We start from the raw sequence: 25735 nt of genomic DNA on the forward strand, positions 1-25735 counted from the left end.
ATCGACCCGGAAGGGTGGATGCTCAGGGCTGGAGAGAAAGGCAAGCTTGGTGGCGGGAACTTTTTATTGGCAAGCGGCACAAAGCGGTGAGTGGCCGTTCTGAGTTCAGGGTGCTTTGGGGTCGGAGACTGGGGAGGCCGGAGTAGAGGTTTTTAACCTCTTGGGGAGAGTTTGTGCTGTTTCTCCGGTTACGCTCTGTAAGGGCTAAACTTTCCTTTTCCTGCCTGAAGGCGAGGCCGGTCCCTAGCGGGTCACTTCCTTTCACTTTGACAGGGGAGAAACCACGCTGTTTATCGTCGCCAGGCTCTATGCAACTCAGGAGGACACGTTCATTTCATTTCCAGCCTTTTCCATGTAGGAAGCTTGGTCGCCAAAGCCTTTTTATTGGCAGCCATCGTTTATTGGGAAACACCAGGGGGGACGCGTGAGCGAGGGTATTAAATTGCCGTTTCCTCTAAACGCCGGTGGCAGGGAGAGGGGAAATGTGTGTCTGATTAAACCTGCGGCACCTCGGTGGCATTTCCGTCAGCGTCGATGATTGGGTGTAAAATATTTCCTGTGGGTGCTGTCAAAAATTCAGAAACAACAGAAGTAAAACCAGTGAATAACGGAAGTAGTGAAAGTTTATTTTTTCAAACACAAAAAAGAGATTGAGCTAACTGGGAGCACTCAAATCAAAACACGTTCTGAGACTCAAAGGTGTGTTAAAAAGCAGCTTATACAGTGAGAAGGTGGTGGCTGCTTATCTTCACAGTGATTTGTTATAACATTAACGTTGTGTTAAATGATAGGGAATTGGTCAGTGATTATTTCATGTTAACCTTGGGAAACTTGCACATTTTGCTTATAATTTGCAGAGGCGTAAATGAGAAACGACTCAGGTTAAGTTAGTTTTACAAAGTAAGCTAAGTTAAGCTTTGCTTGTATGACTGAACTGATGTCTGCTCAGATAGTTTTCAAGGCTAGACTTCTTTCATTTGTGATTTTAAGGGTGCCTAGCTGTGCTTTTTGACTGACAGACTTGCTGTAGCTCATTCATTTCTGAACATATTTTATGTTGATAAATCTTTTAATACTAAATCACATCATTTGGGGGCGGAATTTCTTAGCAGTTTTTGACAGATAATCAAAGAAATTTATTTTTTTAAGTTTTTTATTGTTGTTCAAGTACAGTTATCTCCCTTTCCCCCACAACTACCCCCACCCCACCCTCAATCCTACCCTCCTTTGCTTTGTCCATGTGTCCTTTATACAAATTCCTTGACAACCCTTCCCCTCTTTCCCCTGTAACCCCCCCCCCCCCTCTGGTTACTGTCAGTTTGTTCTTTATTTTAATGTCTCTGGTTCTATTTCTATTTTGCTCACTTGTTTATTTTGTTGATTAGGTTCCCCTTATAGGTGAGCTCACATGGTATTCGTCTTTCACCACCTGGCTTATTTCACTTAGCATAATGTTCTCCAGGTCCATCCATGCTGTTGGGAAGGATAGGAGCTCCTTCTTTCTTTCTGCTGCACAGTATTCCATCATTTAAAATAGTGGAAGGAAATGGTGATAGAATATATGCTTTCATAAGGGTAGAGGTAGCCTCAGCTTTCAATCTCAGCGAACCTAGCCTGCGCTACATGCAAGGCACTTTGCTAGGCTCTGGTGAGTACGAAGGAAGGAGACTCAGCCCCTGTCAGAAAACCTTGCAGTCTAGAGAAGGAGAAGTATATTTCCACAAAGTGGTGAAGAGATGTTTACACAAATAAAGAATTAAAAGTCTTTGCTCTACTTCCCTACTTTAACATATTACATGCCATGGCTATTCCAAACTCTAGCAAGGCAAAGAAGACCCTGCCTACAGGGTCTTCTTTCCAGCCTAGTGTTGGTTTCAGAATTCTATGTTAGGAAGGGCATAAGGTCAGTAGCCTGGTTCAGGGTAGCTTCATGCTCAAGTTATCTTCGGAGAACATTCTAAGTTAGTTTTAGAACTTGTTATAGTCCATATCAGAGTTAGAGGTGGTGTTCTTGGAGATTATGGGCAACCTAAAGTTCCTACCCTTAAGCCTCATCTCCTTTCACTTGTTCATATATGTACTCTTATGTGTTAGTCATTTATAGGTATTTAGAGTTTAATACAAACCATGTGTTTTTCCTACTTCTAAGGCTTTCAGGTTCTCTCCTTCTGACATTTACCCTCCCACCCCTATAGAATATGAAATCATTTTTTAAAATGGAGTCTAAATTGTAATTCTTTAAAGCAAGTATTCAGTATAATGTGAAATGATTAATTTGGGTATTTATGTTGATGGATTTTGCTTAATCTGGGACATTTGAATCTATCCAACTTGCTATTTACAAAATAGGTTCTATCACAATTTTACACTTAGGGAAAGAAGCTGGGGGGAACAAGGTGTGTAATTTTGCTAAAATTACACAGTAATTTAGTACTATCACTATTTAACCTGAAATCTTTCTCTTTTTTGTTACATCACTTTGTGGTGATTTCTTATTGTGTAATTTACATTGTACTTATTACATGTTTATGTGACTTTGGACTCATAAAATAGAGAATTTTCCATGAAAATCAGTGTGGTAAGAACCATTTAGTCCTTACTTAAAAGGTCCTTATTTAAAGTGCTATTTTCTAACATTTTTTGGTGCTTAGTTGTGGCAGAGTATCACTGATTGAGTGTAATCAATAGTAATATTAAAAATGTTATTACGATTTTTCTTTCATTTTTAGAAAGAAATTTGGATCTCCAATTCAGTTTTAGAATGGCATCTCTTTCAGGTTAGTGGAAATGATTACATTTTGTTTTTCATTCTGTTCTATTTCTAACTGTATATTCTTTGAAAAAATATTTGCTTTTCTCTCTACTTCTCCCTCAACTTTGCTGTGAGCCTTACACTGCTCTAAATAAAAGTCTTACTAAAAATAAATAAAATAAAGTATATTTGTTTTAAAAATTCTGATTACAGAAATGCTGTTTTTTTTCAGATTTTTAAAAATTATGCTGAATATGCATGACAAAGTTTACCACTTTCACTATTCTTAAGTGTACAGTTCAATGGCATTAAGTGCCTTCACATTGTTGTGTGTCATCATCAATCTCCACCTTCACACGTTTTCATCTTCACAGGATGAAACTCTGTATGCTATTAAACAGTAACTTCGGATCGCCCCCTTCCTCACAACTCCTAGTAACACTGTTCTCCCTTCTGTCTCTAGGAATTTGACTGTTCTAGGTACTTCACTTAAGTGGATTCATATAATATTTGTCCTTTTGTGTCTAGATTATTTCACTTAGCATAATGTCTTTGAGGTTCATCCATTTGTAACGTATCTTTTTAAGGCTGGATAATATTCCATTGCATGTATATAACACTTTTTGTTTATCCATTTGTCTATTACTGGACATTTGGGTTGTTGCACCTTTTGGCTAATTGTGAATATACAAATACCTGAGTCCCTGCTTTCAATTATTTGGGTATATACCTAGAAATGGAATTACTGGATCACACATTGAATTTTTTGACTAACTGCTGTGTATGTTTTCCATAGTGTCTGCACCATTTTATATTCCCACCAGCAATGCATAAGGGTTCCAAGGAGAATGATATCTTTTTTGAATGAATTCTAGAAACTTAAAAATTGTAAAGTAGGAAATATAAATTACTCTTAATCTTACTGCTCAAATGAATACCATAACATTTCATTTTTTATTAAAATTTAAAAAGTATATTGTACATACTGTTTTGAAACATGATTAAAAACAATGTAAATATAAAATAAAAACATACTGTTAAATAAATTCTGTGTTCTAAATATTCTAATATCTGTGCTGTGTTTTGTTGTTTTGAAGTGACATTAAATAAATAATGTTACTTAATCTTTTTTGTGTTGAACTTTTATACTGCTTCCATTTTTAAAACATAAAAAAATACTGCCTTGAACATCTGAATTGAAAGCTTTGTCTGTTTCTCTGATTATTTCCTTAAGATACATTCCTATGACTGGAGTTATTGGAAATGTTTTTAAAATATAAAAGAAAAACATTCATTGTACCTCTTCCAGGCAGATACAGTTGGTATATTGATGTATCTATCCATTGTTTTTTCCCATAAACTTGACCAAATTGGACTGTGCTTCTTAGGGAGATCTTGCTATATATTAAGAGGTGGAAGGCAGAGGTGAGGAACCCTTGTGGTTATTTTTCAGTCTTTTGTGTAGATTAGTGAATATGGCCTTTGCTACATACTAGCTCTAATAATACAGCGACAAGATTAGGTTTTTTTCAAGTTTGAAAGAAATGGCACCCCTGTCCTGTGCCAACTTTACAATTTATTTAAATATAAACATGAAAAAATAGTGACATAGATTTTGGCTTTGACTCATGACTCAATTCTCACATTCTGAGAGTTTATAATAAATGTTAAGAATTTAAATTGTATTAAATGTTTAATGCAAGTAGTCTTTACTTAGAGATTTAAATGAGGGCTTAAGAGATGTTACTGACTCTCAACTCAGTTTAGTATGATCATTTTTGGATTGCATATGTTATTTTACTTAATAAGACTTCAGTTTTATGAGTGGGATGTGACTTAAAATAACTGAACAATGAAATAGATAAATTTTATTTAATAAGATACTTATTTCAAATAATTGCTTTCATAATATGGTACCCCTTTCAAATCAGTCTACCTCTTCTATGGTTCTACCCACTTGTTTAACTACAATTGAAATGCCTTTTTGAAACTGCCTTCAGATAGCTTGTTACTTTGGATCTGATGACTTTGGATCTAATTGAAATCACTTTCAATGTTAACTTCAGCTTGTGATATTGCTAGAAAGTGTGCTGTTTCTGAAGGTTGGCACCCCTCATGCATCACTGGAACACTGGAGTAAGCTTAGGAACACTGGAGTGCAATCTCCACTCAATTCAGTGTGCTTTTGACATATAGCTGCCATAATAAGCCCTGTTCACTTGTAGCCCCTCTTCATTATGGCTTGTTGAAACCATACGCTTGACTTCTCAATCTCCTTTCATATAGTAACGTCTTGTGTTGCATATGCCAGCATTAGAAGTGATGTAAATTTGAACAAAAAACATTAAATACCCAACTTATTACAACTAGCTGTACTTTTAAATGTTTTTAGGCTACCAGGATTTTGTCTAAGCTACAATGTGACTTTGTACCATAGGTTGACATTAATTAACATCTCTGTCAGGTAGGGTTGCATCAGAGAAGATGAGCACTATGAATGATATAAGAGGTTTACTATAGGTATTAAACCTTATGTGATTATGGGAAGTGGTTAAGCTGTTTAAAGAAATGTGTGTATGTTCCCTGTGTGTCTGGCACTGGGCCTGCAGTTGGCAGAACCAGCAGTCAGGAAAAGAAGATGTTGTAGGGAGTGCAAAAACAAACTGCTACCTGTGAAGATGAACTTCTGTTTCTTACTAGAATCTGTATTAGTCTGTCATCACCTCAAATCTTCTAATTTGGCTGATGCAGAAGACATGTCAAAAAACTGGTTTCCTTCACATGGAGCTGCATGCGACTGGCCGAGGGTTCAAAGAAGCTGAAAAGAGAACCAACAGAAGCTGAGGGAGCTGCTGTTTCCTCACAGGTGTCTAGCAGCAACTGGAGCTGTGGGCCCAGCTGCTGCTACATGCTTGTGAGGTCACCAGCCCAGACCTTAACACTGACCTTCTTCAATATGGTAAATATGGCCACTGCTTCACTTCCACCTTCCAAATCTCTGGCAAACTTCTCCTTGCCCTAATCTAGAACTATGCAGGGAAGGAATTTTGGGAAATGTAGTTCTCGCATAACTAAGTTATCACATTGCAAAGCCACCAGACTTCACCCTTTGCCTACACGGTACCCATAGACTCCTCTTTTGATTTAATTATGTTTAACCTCCAAATAAAGGAAATAGTAAAGTCATGCTTCTGCTTAGCATGTCACAGCTATCCCATATACAACCAAATACACATTACTCCAAAAAGGGCACAAATTCTACTCATTTTTCACTGATGAGTATTCCTTTTCTTGCTGAATCACATCCTCCATGATAATCCTTTAACTTTAGTCCTGAGATAAGAAGTTAGCTACTATTAACCCTTTATTTTAGATGTTAGAAGAATAGCAGAGACAAAAAAAAATTCCACCAACAAAAATGTGAAACCCCAACATGTATATACAAATATCAAAATAAGGAAGAAATTCTTACAGATTTTACAGTTCTTTTTCTTACTATCAATGTCAGGCAATTTCTGAGATGTTATTTTCCTTTCTCTAATACACAATTGCTCTGATAAGTTTCTTTGGAGGAGACTAGTGGAAAGATTTACTACACAAATTTTTTAGATGTGTAGTAGAGTCATTACTCAAAGGGCCCCGACCTCCATTTTATTCAAGGGCCTTGGGGTCTGTACATTGGCTCATGTGTGGGAATTGGTTGAAGGATGGCAACTCTGTTGTGGTGATTCAAATGAGACTTAGGTTTATGAGAAGCAGGGCTTTATGTTCTACCTGTACAATCAACTCATCTCTTTCCATCTCAGCAACACAGTGATCAACTAGCCATTGCCAAAGATCTCTGTGAGTCAGGCTATTCTGATTACTGCTTCTGCTCTGTTGCCCAGTATGGCAATCACATCTACCTTTTCTTTGGTCATGAATTGCCACCATTTAGTTCCAATATCTTAGAATCCATCATTCTCATTGATTCAGGTAGTCTAGTTTAAAGGCAGCACTTCCCACTGTCATTCCTGACTACAGAGAACCGCCACTCCAGAGCTCTTCAAGGGTACTGGGGCTCTCCTCATGAGTGCACTTTTCACAGCCTTGGGTGAAGGGAGTGTCCTCCAGGTCCTGCTGGGGTACAGCAGGAGAGTGGATAATCAGTTTACGTGATAATCCACTCTAGACCTCTGATCTGCTCAAGCCTCTAGATCCCCTCCTGTATAGTGCACTCAGGAAGTTCTTGCCCTTTGACTCCGTTGAAATCTACGCTTGTATCATTCCATCCAGCTTCCTGATACTCACCTTGGGGCCTAGTTTCTGGCAATCAGCTAAGTAAATTATTAGAGCGGCTCCTGAGCACTCTTTTAGCTCACTAAATCCAGAATTTCTTATTGAGTCCATTCCCATAAATTTAGTTTCATTCAATATTATATTCCATCCACCCTGGTTTAGTACCCTTAGGATCTCTTCCCATGTATATTCCCTAGGTTTCTGGCATATATATATGCCAGTGCACCTTGTTTGGTGTGTTTTGTGTCTTCTCATGGATCACACTTTTGTATCTCACCCTCTAGAACTTTCTGGGTCTTGAAGCTCTGAGAGGTGATGGGGGAAGATCCTTAGGAGGAGTTGTGATCCCTTGCAAAACAACTACCAGAGGAAGTACCATTATAGGTATCTTGGGCAGGAGGAGGCTGTTTCAGAAAGGGAAGGAGGGACAAAAGAGACCTAGTAGAATTTAGTGGCTCAAGGTTCTTGCTTCACTGGAACCTGCCCCAATGATCCCATCCTAATTACAGAGTGTCACTTTTTTCTAATCAATGCCTTTATATGAGTCCCTGCAAAGTTGGGGATTCAATTTGCATTGTATTTCAGCCAGATGGCTGAATGAAATTCAATTTGCATTGAATTTCAGCCAGATGACTTTCAGCCAGGATGTAGGCTTAGGGCTGGTATTTAGTAATCTTCATCTTGTAGCTACAAAAGGTAAAATTTCTTTTAGGACAGTCATAGCAACTCTGAGGTCCCTTTTTGCATTTCTGTCCCCAAATTCTTATTTCTAGATACTTAATTACTGGTGCCAATAGATTATAATTTAAATAATTTTGTCTACTGCATGCCCTGGAATACAATTGTCCCTTTATCACTGCAAACAAAGGTCATTAATGTCTTTGATCAGATAAGAGACCCAATTCCACATGGCTTAGAAGCCATTGAGAGCACCCACCCCTAAGTTTCTGTTCATCTGGAACAGTGTTGGGTGTTGGTTAGGTTTCAATCTGATATAAGAAGTTTATCATAGTTATTAGTCCCTATAGCACTGCAGGAGCTGGCTAAGCAGTTCATAGCTGGTCCTGATGTCAGTTGTGCCAGCGTTAGGGATGGGAAGATGGATGTGAAGTGTGGGCGGGTAAGGACCCGCTGAAACCCACAAGGACCACGTGCAACTCGCCTGTTTCTCACTGGGACTCCTGTGGTCTGTCATTGCCTACGAGGCCCTGGCTTCCAGGTTGTTGGTGCCCTGTGGAAGAGCTGGTATGCTTGTCACAGGAAGTTGCACCTAAAATTGGTCAATGAGTCAGAGAAGCTGTGGACCAAGCCCTGCCCCAAGGAGATTCATCAGGGGCTGGAAGAACTGGCTTCTGCCCCGTACCAACAGGAGATGCATGATGAGTGTGCTGCAGCAGCATTTGACCTCATGCCAACCGCCTCAGTGTAAATGTGCCTGCTGTTACCGCCACCTTCCAAATCTCGTGCAGAGCTGACTTGTGGCCGGTCATAACCCACAACTACAGGGAAGGGAATTCTGGCAGTTGGTGCAATACAAAGTCACCAAAACATCCTCTTTTAAGTCATAACCATAAGATTTTATCTCATGAAAAGGCTTTAAAAGTGGACACTGAATAATGCAGGCAGATGCTTTGTGAAGCACCAAGGACATCTTTAAAATTTTTACAGCTTCCATTTATGTGGTGTCAAAAGGAGTCTCACTTTGACTTTGTCTGATTAGATTCATGTATTAAGGCTTCTTTATCAATTTGTTATGATGTTGTAGTGCCAGTTCCAATAGCACATTTGATTCTTTTTTTCCTCATCGTGTCATCATGTTCATAATCATTGAATCCTTATTATGCCACCATATGAGCCAAAACAAGAATTTTGTGAAATAATCGCTATAAGTTAGAGGATTACTTTTCAGTAGCTTCCTTTTGCTTCAAAGTTGGGTTGTTTGACTTGATTTAGGAGATTGTTGGATCATGGCCCTACACCATAGTTAAAATAGATATCATTTACTAAATATGCATAACTGTGTACCAGTTACTGTGTCAAGAATCTTCAATATGTTATCTCACCTAATTCTTTACAATAGTGCTATGAAAACTAGGTATTATCCCCATTTTACAGATAGGGAAATCGAGGCTCAGTTAAGTACCTTGCATGAGGTCACTTAGCAGGTAAGAGAAGGACCCGAGATTTAAGTCATGCCTGTGTGAGTTCAAAATAAATGTTCTTAAGCAGACTGCAAAACTTTTATAAATTTATCTGTGATTTAGATGGTGAAGGATATCCAAAAATCAGTAGGGAAATCTAAAATTGTAATTGACTATCCAGTATTATATCCTTTTTCCTCCCTCCTAGATCTAACTGAGGAGTTGGATTCCGTGAACAACGAGCTACATGCAGTAGACATTCAAATTCAGGAACTTCTGGAAAGGCAACAAGAGCTCACTCAGAAAAAAAACACTCTAACAAACAGAATAAAACATTGTTTGGAGGATTCTGATGCTGGGGGAAGCAATGAATGTGATTCTTCACCTGCCTCTTGGAATAAAGAAGGTTTGCTCTTTTTTTTTTCCCTTTGCTAGCCTTTTTCTTTTTCTTTTTTTAAACTGGAGTCAAATCATTGTGCCTGGGCCAGTACTTTCCAGTGAGCTTAGAGGTGAAACTGGCTATTCCTTGAGTGGCATGGGAAACTTATAGGCAGACCTTTTATTGCCCATGTTCAGTGGTCTTTTTTTTTTTTTTTAAGATTTATTTATTTATTTTTAGAGAGGGAAGGGAGGGAGAAAGAGAGAGAGAGAGAAACATCAATGTGCGGTTGCTGGGGGCCATGGCCTGCAACCCGGGCATGTGCCCTGGCTGGGAATCTAACCTGCGATGCTTTGGTTCGCAGCCCACGCTCAATACACTGAGCTACGCAGCCAGGGCATGGTCTTAATTACATTTTTATCATTCAAATTTTATTTTACTTTTTCAAATATGGGTAATAACAGTAATGTTAACAATGTGAATCTATCCTTGGGAAAATAAGATATTTAACTAAATTTTCTAAAATTTCACTAGACAAAAATAAACAATTAGAAACTCAAACTTTTTGCCGAATTCTAGTTCATTTTCATGCTCTTGTGAACAAACCTTTTTTGATTTAAGATCCTGCCAAGCATCACATGCCAATTCATGATACACATGCTGAGTGTCGTGTGTATCATTAATTGTAATGGAAGACAGAGAAAGACAAATACCATATGATTTCTCTTGTATGTGGAATGTAAAAACAAAACACACAAAACAGAAACAGACTCATAAACGCAGAGAACAAACTGATGGTTGCCAGATGGGAGAGGGGTTGGGGAATGGGTGAAAAAGGTGAAGGGATTAGGAAGTACAAATGGGCAGTTGCAAAATAGTCACAGGGATGTAAAGTACAGGGCTAGGGAATGTAGTCAGTAATGTTGTAATAACTATTTATGGGGCCAGGTGGGTACTAGACTTACGGGGCATCACTTTGTAAGTTATACAAATGTGTCACTATTATGTTGTACACTTGAAACTGATATAATATTGAATGTCAACTGTAATTGAAAAATAAATAAACATTGGTAAACAACCAAACAAATAAACAAAACAAAAGAATACTATAACTCTAGAAGGAATTACAGTGCTTTTGTGGAGCTTGCTTTCTAGGGGTTCACTTCTAAACAAGGTATTTAGACTAAAAGTTCCAGGTAATTGTTAACTTTGTTCATAATATTTGAGTTTTTTTATGATACTTTGAATTCTTGGTTGACATTCAGATGGTTTTTCTAATATCTCATCAAACACTGTGTTCTTTGTAGATTAATTTTCAACTGGCAGATGCTTTGATTTTTTTCTGATACATTAGTTCTTAAGGTATATCATTAAATTTGGTTTTGCTTTAGCTAAGTGAGTTAAACTAATCTCTAAATGTTATTATGAAAATTAAATTGTCAGAGTATTAAAAGTCTTATATATTTTTATCTGATTACTATAAAAGCAGCCATGCACTGCATCTCCTTTATAATCCTAAACAATCTAATACATTTAGCTTATTTTTCTTTTTCTAGATTTTCCATGGTCTGCTAAAGTTAAAGATGTTCTGCAAAATGTCTTCAAACTGGAGAAGTTCAGACTGCTTCAGCTTGAAACTATTAATGTAACAATGTCTGGAAAGGACATATTTCTTGTTATGCCTACAGGAGGTGGGAAGAGCTTATGCTACCAGTTACCAGCGTTGTGTTCAGATGGTATGTGTAAATAAAAATTGATTTTAAATTGAGGAAATGTTATTTCTCTTAAAATATTTTTAAGTCTGTTAAAAAATAAATGTGTCTGCCCTCTTCCAAACGTTATTTTAAGAAATAAAGAGTAGAAACATGAGGTCATGTTTTTAACAATGTAGAATAGCTCTTAATAGCCATCAACAATTTGTTATAAGAGAAGGGGGATATATTACCAGAACTTTATTTAGTTAATGAACTGTTCACTGATTTCTACTGAGAATACATTAACCTGGTGCAGTGATAGACAAATACCCATGTAACATTTTCACTTATACAGATCGCTGTGGTTTTTGGGGGATAATGTTTTGGAATAACTTTTCCCTAATGTAACTGGATAGTATTTGACTTGACTTATATTATTTTACTGAGATTACCAATACTGGTTGTTAAAAATGATAGTTAATTAAAAATGCAAAATGATACTAGCTATATTTTTGTAGGACTGAATAAGGGGAGAGATTTCTGCTTAATCATATATTTGCTTATTTGGCTTAGGGTCATTGATTCATATCTTTCTCCTTTATTAATGAGGGTAAGAAATAGTGTATAGCTAAAGTTGCATTGAAAATTAGTCTGAATTGATAGGTGGTGCCCACAAGTTCTAGTAAAGGTCGAAACTTGTTCTGGTGGTGGTGTAAAATTTAAATTAGATTTTTCTCTCTTTCAGGCTTTACACTTGTGATTTGTCCATTGATCTCTCTTATGGAAGACCAATTAATGGTTTTACAACAATTAGAAATTTCTGCTACCATGTTAAATGCTTCTAGTTCTAAGGTATGCTTCTGTGGCTTTGTTGTTTTTAACTGTTCACTGCAGTAGGAGCCTTAGCTACAATTAAGTTGCTTATAAAATTTAAACTGATTGCTATTTATATTAGGAGCCACAACTACTGCTCATGGGCCATTTCTAGCTCACAGCCTATTTGGTAGGGTTTATGAGTTAAGATTGATTTTTATATTTTTAAATGGCTAAAAATAAAATAATATACTATTTTGTGAAGTGTGAAAATTATGTGAAATTCACATTTCAGTGTGCATGAATAAAGTTTTATTGGAACACAACCATGCTCATTGACTTGCAGAGTTGAGTAGTTGTGATAGAGACCCTATGGTTCACAAAACCTAACATACTTACTATTTGGCACTTCACAGGAAATGCTTGCTGACGTGTTTTGTATTATCCACTATAAAATAGTAAGCAAGAGTTTTTAATTGTGCAGTATAACTAAATTTAAAAAAAGAACTATACTAACAAAATACCCTACCCCTGTGGAATTTCTTCTGTTTGGGAATGGACGCTCTTAATTCACCTGCAGAATAAAGCATTTCCTACCTATTCTTTTTTAAAAAGCATTTTATTGAAATTTTCAAAAGCATATAAAAGTAGAGAATAGTATAAAAACTGCCATGTACCCATTAACAACCTTTAATGTTTATCATCATATGGCCAACCTTTCTTCATCTATCCACCCTCTGTTTTCCCTACCTCCTCCCTCTTGGTTTGTTTATTTGAAACAAATCCCAGACGTCATATTTCAGTTATAACTTCTTCAGTATTTTAAATCAGTTCCTTAAAATCATCAAATAAAAATACTCAGATATCTCTGTGTAATCAACTCTTATTTTTAAATTATTAATATTTTTATTGTTGATGCTATTATAGATGTTCCTTATTTTCCCTTCCTTTGCCCCCCTCCACCCAGCAGCCCCTCCTGTGCCCCCCTGCCCCACTTTCACTGCACTGTTGTCTGTGCCCATGGGCTAATCACATGCATATATGTCCTTTGGCTAATCTTTTCTAGTCCCCCCTCACCTTCTTCCCCTCTGAAATCTGTCAAATCTTAATTTTTTTTTAAATCATGGTCCAGATAAGATTCATGCATTATGTTGTATTTGGTTGATATATCCACAGGTTCCCCTTATTTCTTTTTATTTCCTATGCACATTATTTGTTGAAGGAACCAGGTTCTTCATCCTCTAGTTTCTTACATTCTGGATTTCCTTGATTGCATCCTTGTGATGTTGTTTAACTCGTTCTTTTTAGTTATATCTAAATGCTTGACTGCATTTAGATTTAGATTTTCTTTTTTAATTGCATAAGTATACTTCCCATGGCATTACTCAGCAGTTACATGATACCTGGTTATTTTTTTGTGCTGTTGAGCTTGACCAGTGGGTTCAGGTAATGTCTGCCTGATCTGTAATGATCAATTTCTCTATCAGTTTTTATCTAATGGTTTAGCAGCCACTGATGATTATTTCTTATCTTGGAGCTGCTATTTAATTAGGGGGTTACAAAATGATGCTCTCTGATTCTGTGACTCTAAACTTTTCTATAAAGTACTTTTTCCTTATTAACTTTTTGCAGCTTGAAAATTCTTTTCTTTACCAGTTTTCAAAAAGAGTTGATTTCCAGCATCTCCAAAGGTAGTTAATAAAGTCTCACCCCAATATAGACATACATATATATACACATATATACATATATGTGTGTGTTTTTAACATATTTGATATATTTTAACCCATAGTTATTATTTTTTTATGCTGACATAGTCTCATTTTTGGGCAGTGAGAGTCTATTTCAATTGGTTCCTGAATCTTCTTCCTTCACCCCATAGTTTTTCGCTCCTTGCTTTCTTTTATAATAAGTGCTTCAGGCTCATTTTGTATATTTCCTTCCAGACTTAGAATCAGCCATATCTCCAAAAAACTCTGGCTCCTTTAGTTTTTCCCATATGTTTTTGTTTTATTTAAATTTTTGTGTCACTGTAGCACTCTCTTATTCAACAGAATGAATCTATGGAGACCATTGCCTTCTCATACAATTCTTCCTTTAAACTGAAAAAAGTTTAAAAATATATATATAAAATATAGAAAGTAGTTAGAAAGTTGCAGATAATTACAGATTCATGCAATATCACTACTGCTTGAAAATTTAGGGATAGAAAGGATGAATTGAATTTTCTGGTCGTTGTCATTAGTAGTTCATAGAATGTGAATATATTTTTTATTTTTAAACCTTGCTTCTTCACTTACTCTTCCAGAAAGTTCTAGGTGGTATTTTTTGTTTGTTTGTGTTTGCATCTGCTAATTTCTGAAGAGATAGCTTTATGTTTGCTTCTCTAAGATTTCTGAGACACATAGGACCACTTGAAATGTTTAATGTATTTTGGCTGTTTCTTAACAAAATTAGGAGTATTTCAAGGAGTTAAAAAACTGTTTTGGTGGGTAATGCAAGCAGCTTTGACTTTCTCTTTCTATCACATTCACCATTGTTTCTTTACACTGCTTTTGGTCCTAATTAGGTGAGAAAGAAAAAATGGCATCTAATGTGCAAAATATATATAACCATTACCCAATAACTGTTACTTCCTAAAATTTATTTTTGTTATATATTATATATAAATATGTACTTTGTATTATAAAATCTTAATTCAGTGAATAAGATACTTTATAAAACCTAAAGAGATTATAAGTAGATTGATAGCATCATTAAAGTAGCTAATCAAGAATAAATTGGGTTGAGAGATATGTAGTAACTACAAATAATAATGTTAACATTAATATAACACATCTTTATAACCATAGTTATTGCACGTAGCCTACATTTTGTCATTTATTATGAACAGTTTAGAATTATGTCTTCATAGAATAAATGCTTATTAGAGTATCGTATCATTCATTTGTTGCTCTCTTTTTGTCAAGTGAGATTATTCTTCTACCAACACTTTGGGTATAAGTAAATAATTAAAATTCTATTTACCCAGCTGCCATGAAGTTAGTGCTGGGACATGGTTTCAATTTTAATGAGCTAAGTATCTGCTGTTAAACAGTCCGGGGCTATTGCTTTTGAGTAATGAACACTTTCATTTACCACTTAGTATTGCAGTCTGCTAGTTTAGTTCTACTATCATTATGTCTGTTTTTCGTTTCAACAGGAGCATGTGAAATGGGTTCATGCTGAAATGGTAAATAAAAACTCCAAGCTGAAGCTAATTTATGTGACTCCAGAGAAAATTGCAAAAAGCAAAATGTTTATGTCAAGACTAGAGAAAGCCTATGAGGCAAAGAGACTTACCCGAATAGCTGTGGATGAAGTTCACTGCTGCAGCCACTGGGGTCATGATTTCAGACCTGGTACGCAGGTTGTGTCTGGAAAACCTGATGCTGGGGCTATTTTATTACTCAGCTTTACATGATGGAAAATTCCTGCTTCCATTAAAATTATCCTCTTGGGTAGTTATTATTCCTTTTCTCTTGCTTTAATATAAGGAGAGCGAAGAGGCAGCATCCTTAATGTCTTTACTCCCTCTGAGGCAGTGTTTAGCCTAACTGCCTTTATCCTTTGAAACATACGTCTGTTAGCAAATATACTATTCCGCCTTTAGCCATAAAGATTTACTGACCTCTAGGTGGTTCTTCACATCTGCTGAGGAATTTTCATCTTCTTCAAAGTGGTCTTCTTTGGTTGTCATTCTCAGTGTCCTTAGCATCTACTTCAGGACCCACACCCAGCTAACTCCTCAGTGGTCAGACTCTGTGGGATATTTTAGTAACTCTTTTCTTTACTCCTCCAACCTAATGCTACAGTCATAGCCTGAAGCAGATTACTCAGACTTGTTCTATGGAAAAAACTGTTTAAAAATCCTGCTCTATGATTTCAACCTCTTTTCCTTCGGAACCTGGTTTCACACTCATATAGACCCCTGGGTTCCTGAGATTATTGAATCCCACTTTGTCCTCCACCACCCTGCTCAGAGGTCACCAGTGACCCCACTTCTCACTGGCTCCATCTAGTGGTCTCATCCTACTTCCTCTTCCCACTTACCTTCAGTTGTGTTTTATACTGTCCACCTCTCACTTTGCCACTTTCTTCTCCTTTGGTTACTATGATATAACTCTTCTTATTTTGTACTTTTCCATTCTCTCCTTCATTCTTCTTCATTTACCACCTCCATAAATAATAGTGTTCCCTTTGGTTCTGATGTCTTCACCTTTTCTTACACTTCCCCAGGGATAATAGGCTTCCCCAGGGACTGAGGGCAATTCTCTACTTTTGGAAATATTTGGGGCACAGTGTTTCTTAAAATTTTGATTTAAATACCATAGACAGTATATATACTGTTCTTTCTACCAAGGGCTCTGCTATCTTACTAGACTACTGAGATGTAACATACTGTTTTGATTACTATAGCTTTGTAGTATAGTTTTAAATCCAAAAGTGTGATACTTCTACTTTGTTCTTCTTCCTCAAGATTGCGGGTCTTTTGCAGTTCCAAATAAATTTTAGGATTATTAGTTCTAAGTTTGTGAAAAATGCCATTGGTATTTTGATAAGGGGTTGCAATGACTCTGTAGATTGCTTAGGGTAGTATCAACATTTTAACAATGCTACCCTAAGTAGTAGTGTTAAATTCTTCATGAGTACAGTGTATATTTCTATTTATTTGTGTCTTGTTCAGTTTCTTTCATCAATGTTTTATAGTTTCAGTTGTATAGATTTCTTACTACTTTGGATAAATATTTTCTAAGCATCTTATTATTTTTATGCAATTGTAAATGGGACTGTTTTCTTAATTTCTCTTTCTTATAGTTTGTTGATTAATGTTTAGAAACACAACTGACTTTTTGTATATTGATTTTGTATCCTGCATCTTTACTGAATTTGTTTGTTTTATAGTTTTGTTTTTTTATTGTGGAATCATCAGGATGTTCTGTCTGTAACAACATGTTATCTGTAAATAGTAACACAGTTCTACTTCTGTTCTAGTTTGTATGTCTTTTATTTCTTTATCTTGCCTAATTGCTCTGGCTAGGATTTCCAATACTATGTTGAATAACAGTGGAGAGAGTGGGCATCCTTGTCTTGTTCATGATCTTAGAGAAAAAGCTTTCAGGTCTACCTTGGGGCCATAAAGGTCAAATAGTTAGCTCCCTGCCCAATGGTGTTGACAATAGATCCAAACAGCACATTACCCTGTGATTTAGCCCTATGGAACTGCCTGCTCTTATCTCAGCCTCTCAGGCAATTTCATGCCAGTGTGTCTGTAGTGTATATGCTGTTTCCTCTGCCTGCTGTTTTCCTCTTCCCTTTGTAAGGAGCTTGGGTCTTCAAGACCCAACTCAAATGTTAGCTCTTTGAAACCTTCACAACTTGCTAAGTGGTTACTTTCTCCTCTGTAGTTTCATAGTCCTCTACCTTAGCAATTTCTTTTTCACTTTTCTCCAAATAATTTAAGTACTTAAGGACAACGTATCTAGTGATATTTGGTATGGATGTGTATGATGAGTGTGAGCCCAGAATAGTTTCTCTGAAATATGTTATATAAAAAGCAGTGCCCTAACCAAGCTTTTTCTGGTCTGAACTTAAGACTCTTGGATACTCCGAGTGATGGAAGTGTTTAGGCTGACAGTCTCTTTTCTCTCTTGTCAGTTGTAATAGATTCAAACGCTGTGGTTACTCCCACTGCCTCTTAAGTCTCCTGTTCAGCAGGTGTGGACCAGTGCAGAGCTTACTGTAAATGTTAGGTATTTACTCTCTTCAACTGGGAGTTCCATCTGTGGCCAAGGGCAGTGTTTTCAAAGAACCAGTGAAAAGTGTAATAAAGCCTGCCTATTTGAAAAGGTTGGGCTGCAACTGCAGACTTACTGAAATAGGTAGCTATGGAAATCAAATTACAGCGATCATTATCTCCATCATGTTAAAAGGCTTAATTTACTCTGTTCCTTAAAGGAGAGAAAGAGGGCCACTTTGTATTTTCTTTTTTCCAGATTATAAGGCACTTGGTATCTTGAAGCGGCAGTTCCCAAACACAGCGCTAATTGGGCTGACTGCGACAGCAACAAGTCATGTTTTGAAGGACGCTCAGGAAATATTGTGTGTTGAAAAGTGTTTCACTTTTACAGCTTCTTTTAATCGGCCAAATCTTTATTATGAGGTATGTAACTTCTATATCAACTTGTAGCTTTTGTGAAGGGTTGTAGCAGAGAGGTTACCCTTTCATTGTGTTTATTTACATGAGTAACAGTTAACTCTGTTTAAAAGCTTTAAAACCAGGAGGTAATTATAAGCAGGTTCATTCATAAATGCTTGCTTCTGCTGTCTCTTGTGTTGCATGTTTTTTGTTATTTTCAGAAGAATACACTGCCTTGTTAAATTTATGCACATTCTTTCTTGTGCAAGGATGGAGAAAAAGCGGAGATCGACATAGGGATTCTAATGACATCCCTATTTAAATTAATTATGAAATAATATAAAATTAATATGCCATTAGAGATTTGCTAATACCCCCATTTAGATATTTGATAAGTAACTGAAAATTTAATAACAGTTAAATAACTTAACAATTGCTTTTCTTCCTTTTTAATCCTTTTAAGAACAGACAATATTTTTCTGAGTTTTCATTGAATAGTTATTTATGCCTTGGCTTATGTTTTTATAAAAGTAGCATCAGAAAATAAAGTTTTCATCTTTATAAATTAGTTACTGCCTCAGTGCCTTCTCATCTCTGGTAAATTAAAAAATAAGGATGAAAAGAGGCTGGGAGGTGGTGGGGTGAGTCAGATGAGGGAGTGAAAGAATAATAGAAGAAAACAATGCTTGTGAAAGAATGGCACCTTGAAAAGCTGTAAGTGACTACTTGAATGGTACTCATTAATTTACTTTTTAATAAGTTAGTTTTTCTTAGGTGCGGCAAAAGCCCTCAAACACTGAAGATTTTATTGAAGATATTGTAAAGATCATTAATGGAAGATACAAAGGGCAATCAGGTAATAAAATAACTAACCATCTTTGAAGACTGAGGGAGAACTTTCAAAAAGTAACTAATATTACACTAACATATTACTGATAAATGATTAGCACAAAAAATATTAATGCATGGCAGAAGATACTTGAACGTGTTATGGTAAGATGAATTTGGCAATCTTAGACACTGGGTGTGGCATTTGCTAGTACAGATTATGAGTCATAAAACTGATTTATTTTTGCTTATTTATACTTAATTACTATAAACAATAGATTGAATGGCATAATGTTAATTTTTAATAGCACATATTCAATAAGTATCCACTATGTATGAGAGACAGAAGGTTAAGCACTGATGTTCTAAAGGGATGTAAACGACAGCCCATTATAGTAAAGGGCACACAACAGGAATAAACAGAACACATTGAATGAGTTAAGTATGGGTGGAGTTGAGAATATATATACCTGTGTTTCAAGATTAATGAACAAGCGTTACTGAAGCAAAAGAACTTGTGTAAAAGCAGTATTTCAAAATTGTTCTATAGTTTTTTTGGAGATATGAATGGGTAGCCCAGGTAAAAGGAATTTCAGAGTGAAATAATTTTGGAAAAGACTGCAACTAGCTATTTATCCCTCCTGGAGAGTCACAGGTATATCTGTTCTGACCAGCCCTGCAAATAAAGAGAGAAGCTTGTTTATCTTGGTTCAATGCTCCCCAAACTCATGCACATGAGACTTTTTGCACTGCACACTTGCTAACATCTTGTGGAGCTGTGGGCATCAGTTTGAGAAAGACCACGCAGTGGGAGAGATAAAGCTGGAGAGAAAAGAGGCAGTGGCTTCCAGCAGCTGTGGCTCAAGGCTCACTTCTGCTTTAGATCAACCTGGCAAGCAGATTGTGAATTATACCAAAAAGTCAATTGTGTTCAGGGCCTTGAAATTTTCATAAATTGTTCTTCCCCATGCATTGTATTAATTGCTATCTTCAGTGTTAAAAATTCTCTTCCAGGAGTATTTTATATACACATATGTGTATATAAAACAATTGGACTTATTTTACTACAGGAATCATATATTGCTTTTCTCAGAAGGATTCCGAGCAAGTTACAGCTAGTTTACAGAAACTGGGAGTTCGTGCAGGTGCATACCATGCCAACATGGAACCAGAAGATAAGACCAAGGTTCATAGAAGATGGTCAGCGAATGAAATTCAGGTTAAGTATCTATCTTTAATAGAAGTGTAATTCACCTTTAAGAATATTTTAACTTGACTTAATTAACATGTAAAATGTTGAAACATTTTAGGTAGTGGTAGCAACGGTTGCATTTGGTATGGGAATTGATAAGCCAGATGTGAGATTTGTTATTCATCATTCAATGAGTAAATCTATGGAAAATTACTACCAAGAGAGTGGACGTGCAGGTATGTATAATGCAAATTCAGAAGCCACTTTTAAAAAAGCTTTTTTCAGAAAGCATACTACATATGATATTCAATAATTCTATGTTTCTCATCTTTATTGGCTACTATTAAGACTTAATTTAAACAAGTCTTTTTCACAATTTTATACTTAAATTGCCTATAGAGATATTTCATTGACTTTCTATTAGAATGTTTTGAATTTTTTTAAGGTTTTATTTATTTCTAGAGAGAGGGGAAGGGAAGGAGAGAGAGGGAAAGAAATATCAATGTGTGGTTGCCTTTTGTGTACCCCTTACTGGGGACCTGGCCTGCAACCCAGGCATGTGCCCTGACTGGGAATGGAACTGGTGACCCTTTGGTTATAGGCCAGCACTCAGTCCTCTGAGCCACACCAGCCAGGTCTGAATTGTTTTTTATGTTTGCTAAAAAGATTTGATGTCCATCTTTGCCTCCTGAATTTTTAATTAGTGGTTTCAACTCTGTAACTTAAATAAGTAGACTACTTCTGGACATATTTTTTATTTAATAAAGCTGATTGTTGATAAGTCTTCTAGTCTTTTTTTTTTTAATTTGAGGGCAGTTGTTACAAGTTAACTTTCACATTTCCATCTGAAAATTGTTAGATGAGCTAGCTGATTTTACATATATTACTTTTGCTTGTTTTGAATTTTTAAAAACAATTCTGCAATCTTAAGATCTTTCATACTACAGGTCGAGATGACATGAAAGCAGACTGTATTTTATATTATGGCTTTGGAGACATATTCAGAGTCAGTTCAATGGTGGTGATGGAAAATGTGGGACAACAGAAACTTTATGAGATGGTGTCATACTGTCAGAACATAAGCAAGTAAGCCACATGCCTCTTCTTAACTGTTGTCAATTAAAGACGAACATAGTTTGGAAGTGTATGGTGTTACTCTGGGTACTTAGGAAAGTCTGTAAATACATCAGTAGAACATCAAGTGTAAATATGTAAGAGTAGGTGTCTGGAGGGTGAGAACTAGCACATGAACCTGCAGGATCTGCCTTAATGCAAGAAAAGATATTCTGTCTCAGAGATAATTCTCCAAAACTATTTTACTGAAGGCTTTGATACAAGTAGTTCAAGCCTTTTTTCTCTGGTGCTTGTGTATAGCTACACAAGCTTTAATAATTGTGTACAGGTGTATGAGGGGTGCTTTGGGAGTTGGGCTCAGTAACACACACTAACCATCCTGCCAGCTGATGGGTTGATGAGCAGGGTCAAGTTTCTCCTTAAGAAATAAATTTAAATCTCTTTAGGGTGGATTTAGTTAGACCATATACCATAGCTCCTTGATGACTTTTCTGCCTTAGTCATCTTTGTATTTTTATTGCCAGTTGCATAAAAATGACTAAAAAATTTTGAAACAAGTGGTAACTAGACAGTGACAGAAAATGGTATTTCTTTCCTATAGATGCTACAATAATCTAGTTAAAGAAATGAGAAAATGAAAATTTTCTTAGATACCCAGTGGACCCCCATGAGGCATATTTTGGGGGTTAGACTCAAATGGATACTTAAAATACAAGAAACTGCTACCAGGAAGATTCTTTTTTTAAATAGTTAAATATTGAATCTCAAAATAAATCTCAGACTTCTTAAAAGCTGTGTTTATCAAGTATGTACAGAAAAAATTATGTGGTGGGCAGACAGTGGTCCCCCAAAGATGTCCACATCCAAATCCCTGGAACTGTGAGTACATTACCTTATATGGCAAAAGGGGATTAAGGCTACAAATGAAGTTAAGGTTGCTAATCAGCTGACCTTAAAATAGGGAGATTAGCTTGGATTATTTGGGTGGGTCCAGTGTAGTCACTAGGGTCCTTAAATGTGGAAGGAGGCAGAAGAGGGTAGTGGTCAGGGTGATATGATGTGAAGACTTTCAACCGACTGTGCTTGATTTTAAAGATGGAGGAAAGGGGACCATGAACTGAGGAAGGCGGGCAGTCTCTAGAAACTGGAAAAGGCAAGGAAACAGCTTTGTCCTTTAGAGCCTCCAGAAGAAATACAGTCCTGCTGACACCTTGATTTTAACCCAGTGAGACCCACGCCGGACTTCTAGCCTGTAGAAATGTAATATATTAAATTAGTGTTGTCGTAAACCACTAAGTTCGTGGTAATATGCTAGCAACAGGAAACTAATACATTACGTAAACTTGTATTTTGAAATAGGTATTCTTTTTTTTAATATTTTATTTATTTATTTTTAGAGGGGGAAGGGAGGGAGCAAGAGAGAGAGAAAAACATCAATGTGTGGTTGCTGGGGGTTATGGCCTGCAACCCAGGCATGTACCCTCACTGGGAATCGAACCTGCGACACTTTGGTTCGCAGCCCGTGCTCAATCCACTGAGCTATGCCAGCCAGGGAAATAGGGATTCTTAAAACTTGATCAGATCACTTAACTTGTATCCATGTTGGCAGGTGTCGCCGGGTACTGATAGCTCAACATTTTGATGAAGTATGGAACTCAGAAGCATGTAACAAAATGTGCGACAATTGCTGTAAAGACATTTGTGAGTTCATTGTTTTTTAAACCTGTGTAGGCTAACATATGGGTAGGGCTACGTGAGGGCAGGATTTGACCCCAAAGTAGACTTAAAAGATTAAACAAGGTGTGAATAGAATTTTCCAGATTAAAAAGTAACAACATGGTTTTGAGACAAAGGCAAATAAAAGGAAGAGTCGTGTGTGTATAATTTATGTTGCTATTACTGAGGACATGAAATTCTTAAGAAACAAGGGAAAAAGTTTAAGTTGTCTGAATACAAATGCTATTTATGTAAGAAAAGATTTACCTTGTAATAATCTCTAATAGTTTGTAGTAACCGACTAGAAAAATAAATTTTGTGCAAAATAGAGATTATAGTGAATCCTTTTTGATGCAGATATGGCTAACTACTCATAAGACACTAATTTGCCAGTGATTTAGAATTGTATTTTAACTTGATTTCATCCTGTATATGTGAGTTACAATTGAGGAGCTGGACTAACCAGTTCCTCTCTGAATTCTGATGCCTTGGTGCCTGAAGGTCACTACAATTTTAACTTTGCAGCTAGAGAAAATTACTTGTTGATGAGTTTATTAGACTGTTTTGCTGACCAAATTAACAAGAGTCTGATACATAAAATAGAGTGCTAGAATCAATTAATAACTGGGGATATCTGTCCAGTACATTCTTGTCCTAAATCAAGAGTAGCTGTGAAGCCGTACTAGGTTTCAGAATACTGCTTAGTGAGCACACATCAGGTAAACATGCAGAATAGATGCACTCTCCTCTTGACTCATCTCGGAGCATCTGCCGTCATCATGTCTGGCAGACACTCTTTGGTTCCTAGAGCATATCCAAAGGCCTTCTGATAACCAGGTTAATTTCTGTGCATCACTGTAAATGGCAGTGTCTGAAAAAGCCTACAACTTAGTTTAGTGCTAGAGATTTGGGAAATAGCCTAGTTTTTATTCAGATCACATTAATAAATTAATGTTTAGGGTGGCTCACATTGATGACTTGTTTTTAAACCAGTTTAACCACTTAGGATAGACTATCTTTGCCCTAATTTCTAAATCCCAATTGCCTGTAACCATGCCTCTTTTCTTACAGCATTTGAAAGAAAGAATGTAACAGCCTATTGCAGAGATCTAATCAAAATCCTGCAGCAGGCAGAGGAAATGAATGAAAAGCTTACACCACTGAAACTGATTGATTCTTGGATGGGAAAGGGAGCAGCAAAATTGAGGGTAGCAGCTGTTGCTCCTCCCGCACTTCCTCGTGAAGACCTGGAGAAAATTATTGCGCACTTTCTTCTACAGCAGTATCTTAAGTATATACAAACCTATGTCGTCTTGCCCTTTCATTTTGTCTTTATGATTTTTTAAAATAGTTCACTATATTTTTCTTTTGTATTTGTGGAATAAGTATCTATAATTCCAAAAAGGTTACTTTGAATAAAAGCTGTAATTTGGATATACACCAATAACGATAATAATTATAGAATACTTTATATATATTTTTTACACTTTTTACATATATTACCTCATTTAATCTTAGCAACATTGTGAAATGAGAATAGACATTCTCATTATCTTAATTTTAGAAATAAGCAAACTAAGATTTTACAGGCATTAGTTATAGCTCAGTAGATCCATAAATAGGAGATCAGTTAACACTTAAGAGAAATAAAATGGTAAAATGTCTGGAAACCAGTACCATAAGAATGACGGTTTATTCAATCACAAGAATCAAAAATTGGTTCCACATGTTCCACAAAACATGATGTATCTTTATGACAGTTTCTCATTTTTATAACTACAACAAAACAAATGGTTTTGTGGTTGTTTCATTTGAACTTTAAACACTATACAAAATTTACCTAATATATTCCAATCATAATTGACTGTATGTCAAAAAAAAAGCAGTTTCTATAAATTGAGTGTTTATAGTATAACCTACATTATTTCATATCAATGTATTACTTAAAATTATTGCACTTAGTTTATTTTTATATATTTCAGTATGTTTTCTGTAACTCCACAAAACCTTTCTGATTGGTGGCCTTTATCTTCTGCAGAGAAGACTACAGTTTTACAGCTTACGCTACCATTTCATATTTGAAAATTGGACCTAAAGCTAATCTTCTGAACAATGAGGCACATGTTATTACTATGCAAATAAAGAAGTCCACACAGACCTGTTTCAAGGTAACTGACTTAACTTTCAAGCATTTTAAAAATACATTAAAGTCTGTGGGTGCTTCCCTTTAACTAGTACTTTCCTAAGTCCAGTTGAACATAAGAGGAGGTTAAGTCAGTGTTTTACTTAGAATCTGGGTGTTGAAGACATTAAGTGGAAGGATTTAGACTAGGCTTTGAATAGAGACTGGGAGAGTTTCTAACCTTCTGGAGTGTGAAGCCTGCATCTTAACGCCCAGTTCTGTGATGCGCCCTGCCCTCATGGCTTTGGTTGGGATCAGTGTTGGTTGAGAATCCTGCCTCTGCGGCAGAGGTGGATGAGCAGTTATGAACTAAATACTGTCCAGCTTGCAGAAGCATGCTGCGTACGGTCGTGTCTCAGGACACTTACAATGTTCTTTAGGGTTTCCCTGACGGCATAGGCCCTTCCCTTCAAGTTGGGACTCATATTGGAGTAGAAATTTGAAGATAAAAAACCAGACCACTGGATACTTAAAGAGCTAACTGACACAGAAGGAGTATTGGGATTAT

The 25735-nt window shown here is 36.4% G+C and overlaps 1 protein-coding gene across 1 annotated transcript in view; it reads left to right on the forward strand.

The window, feature by feature from the left end:
• The window catches only part of RECQL (RecQ like helicase), a 26758-nt gene continuing 1023 nt past the window's right edge, over positions 1–25735 (forward strand). Inside the window, 14 exon segments of the mRNA XM_045829240.1 lie at positions 1–86; positions 2730–2777; positions 9380–9577; positions 11107–11286; positions 11990–12096; positions 15260–15458; positions 18093–18259; positions 19010–19091; positions 20134–20282; positions 20374–20491; positions 21203–21341; positions 22939–23030; positions 24117–24336; positions 25084–25213. Of these exon segments, the coding sequence (XP_045685196.1) occupies positions 2762–2777; positions 9380–9577; positions 11107–11286; positions 11990–12096; positions 15260–15458; positions 18093–18259; positions 19010–19091; positions 20134–20282; positions 20374–20491; positions 21203–21341; positions 22939–23030; positions 24117–24336; positions 25084–25213 (1797 nt within the window). The 5' untranslated portion in view covers positions 1–86; positions 2730–2761.

The sequence above is a fragment of the Phyllostomus hastatus genome, unplaced genomic scaffold (genome assembly GCF_019186645.2).
Source record: "Phyllostomus hastatus isolate PE091 unplaced genomic scaffold, TTU_PhHast_1.1 phas_scaffold_93, whole genome shotgun sequence".
Lineage (NCBI taxonomy): Eukaryota > Metazoa > Chordata > Mammalia > Chiroptera > Phyllostomidae > Phyllostomus > Phyllostomus hastatus.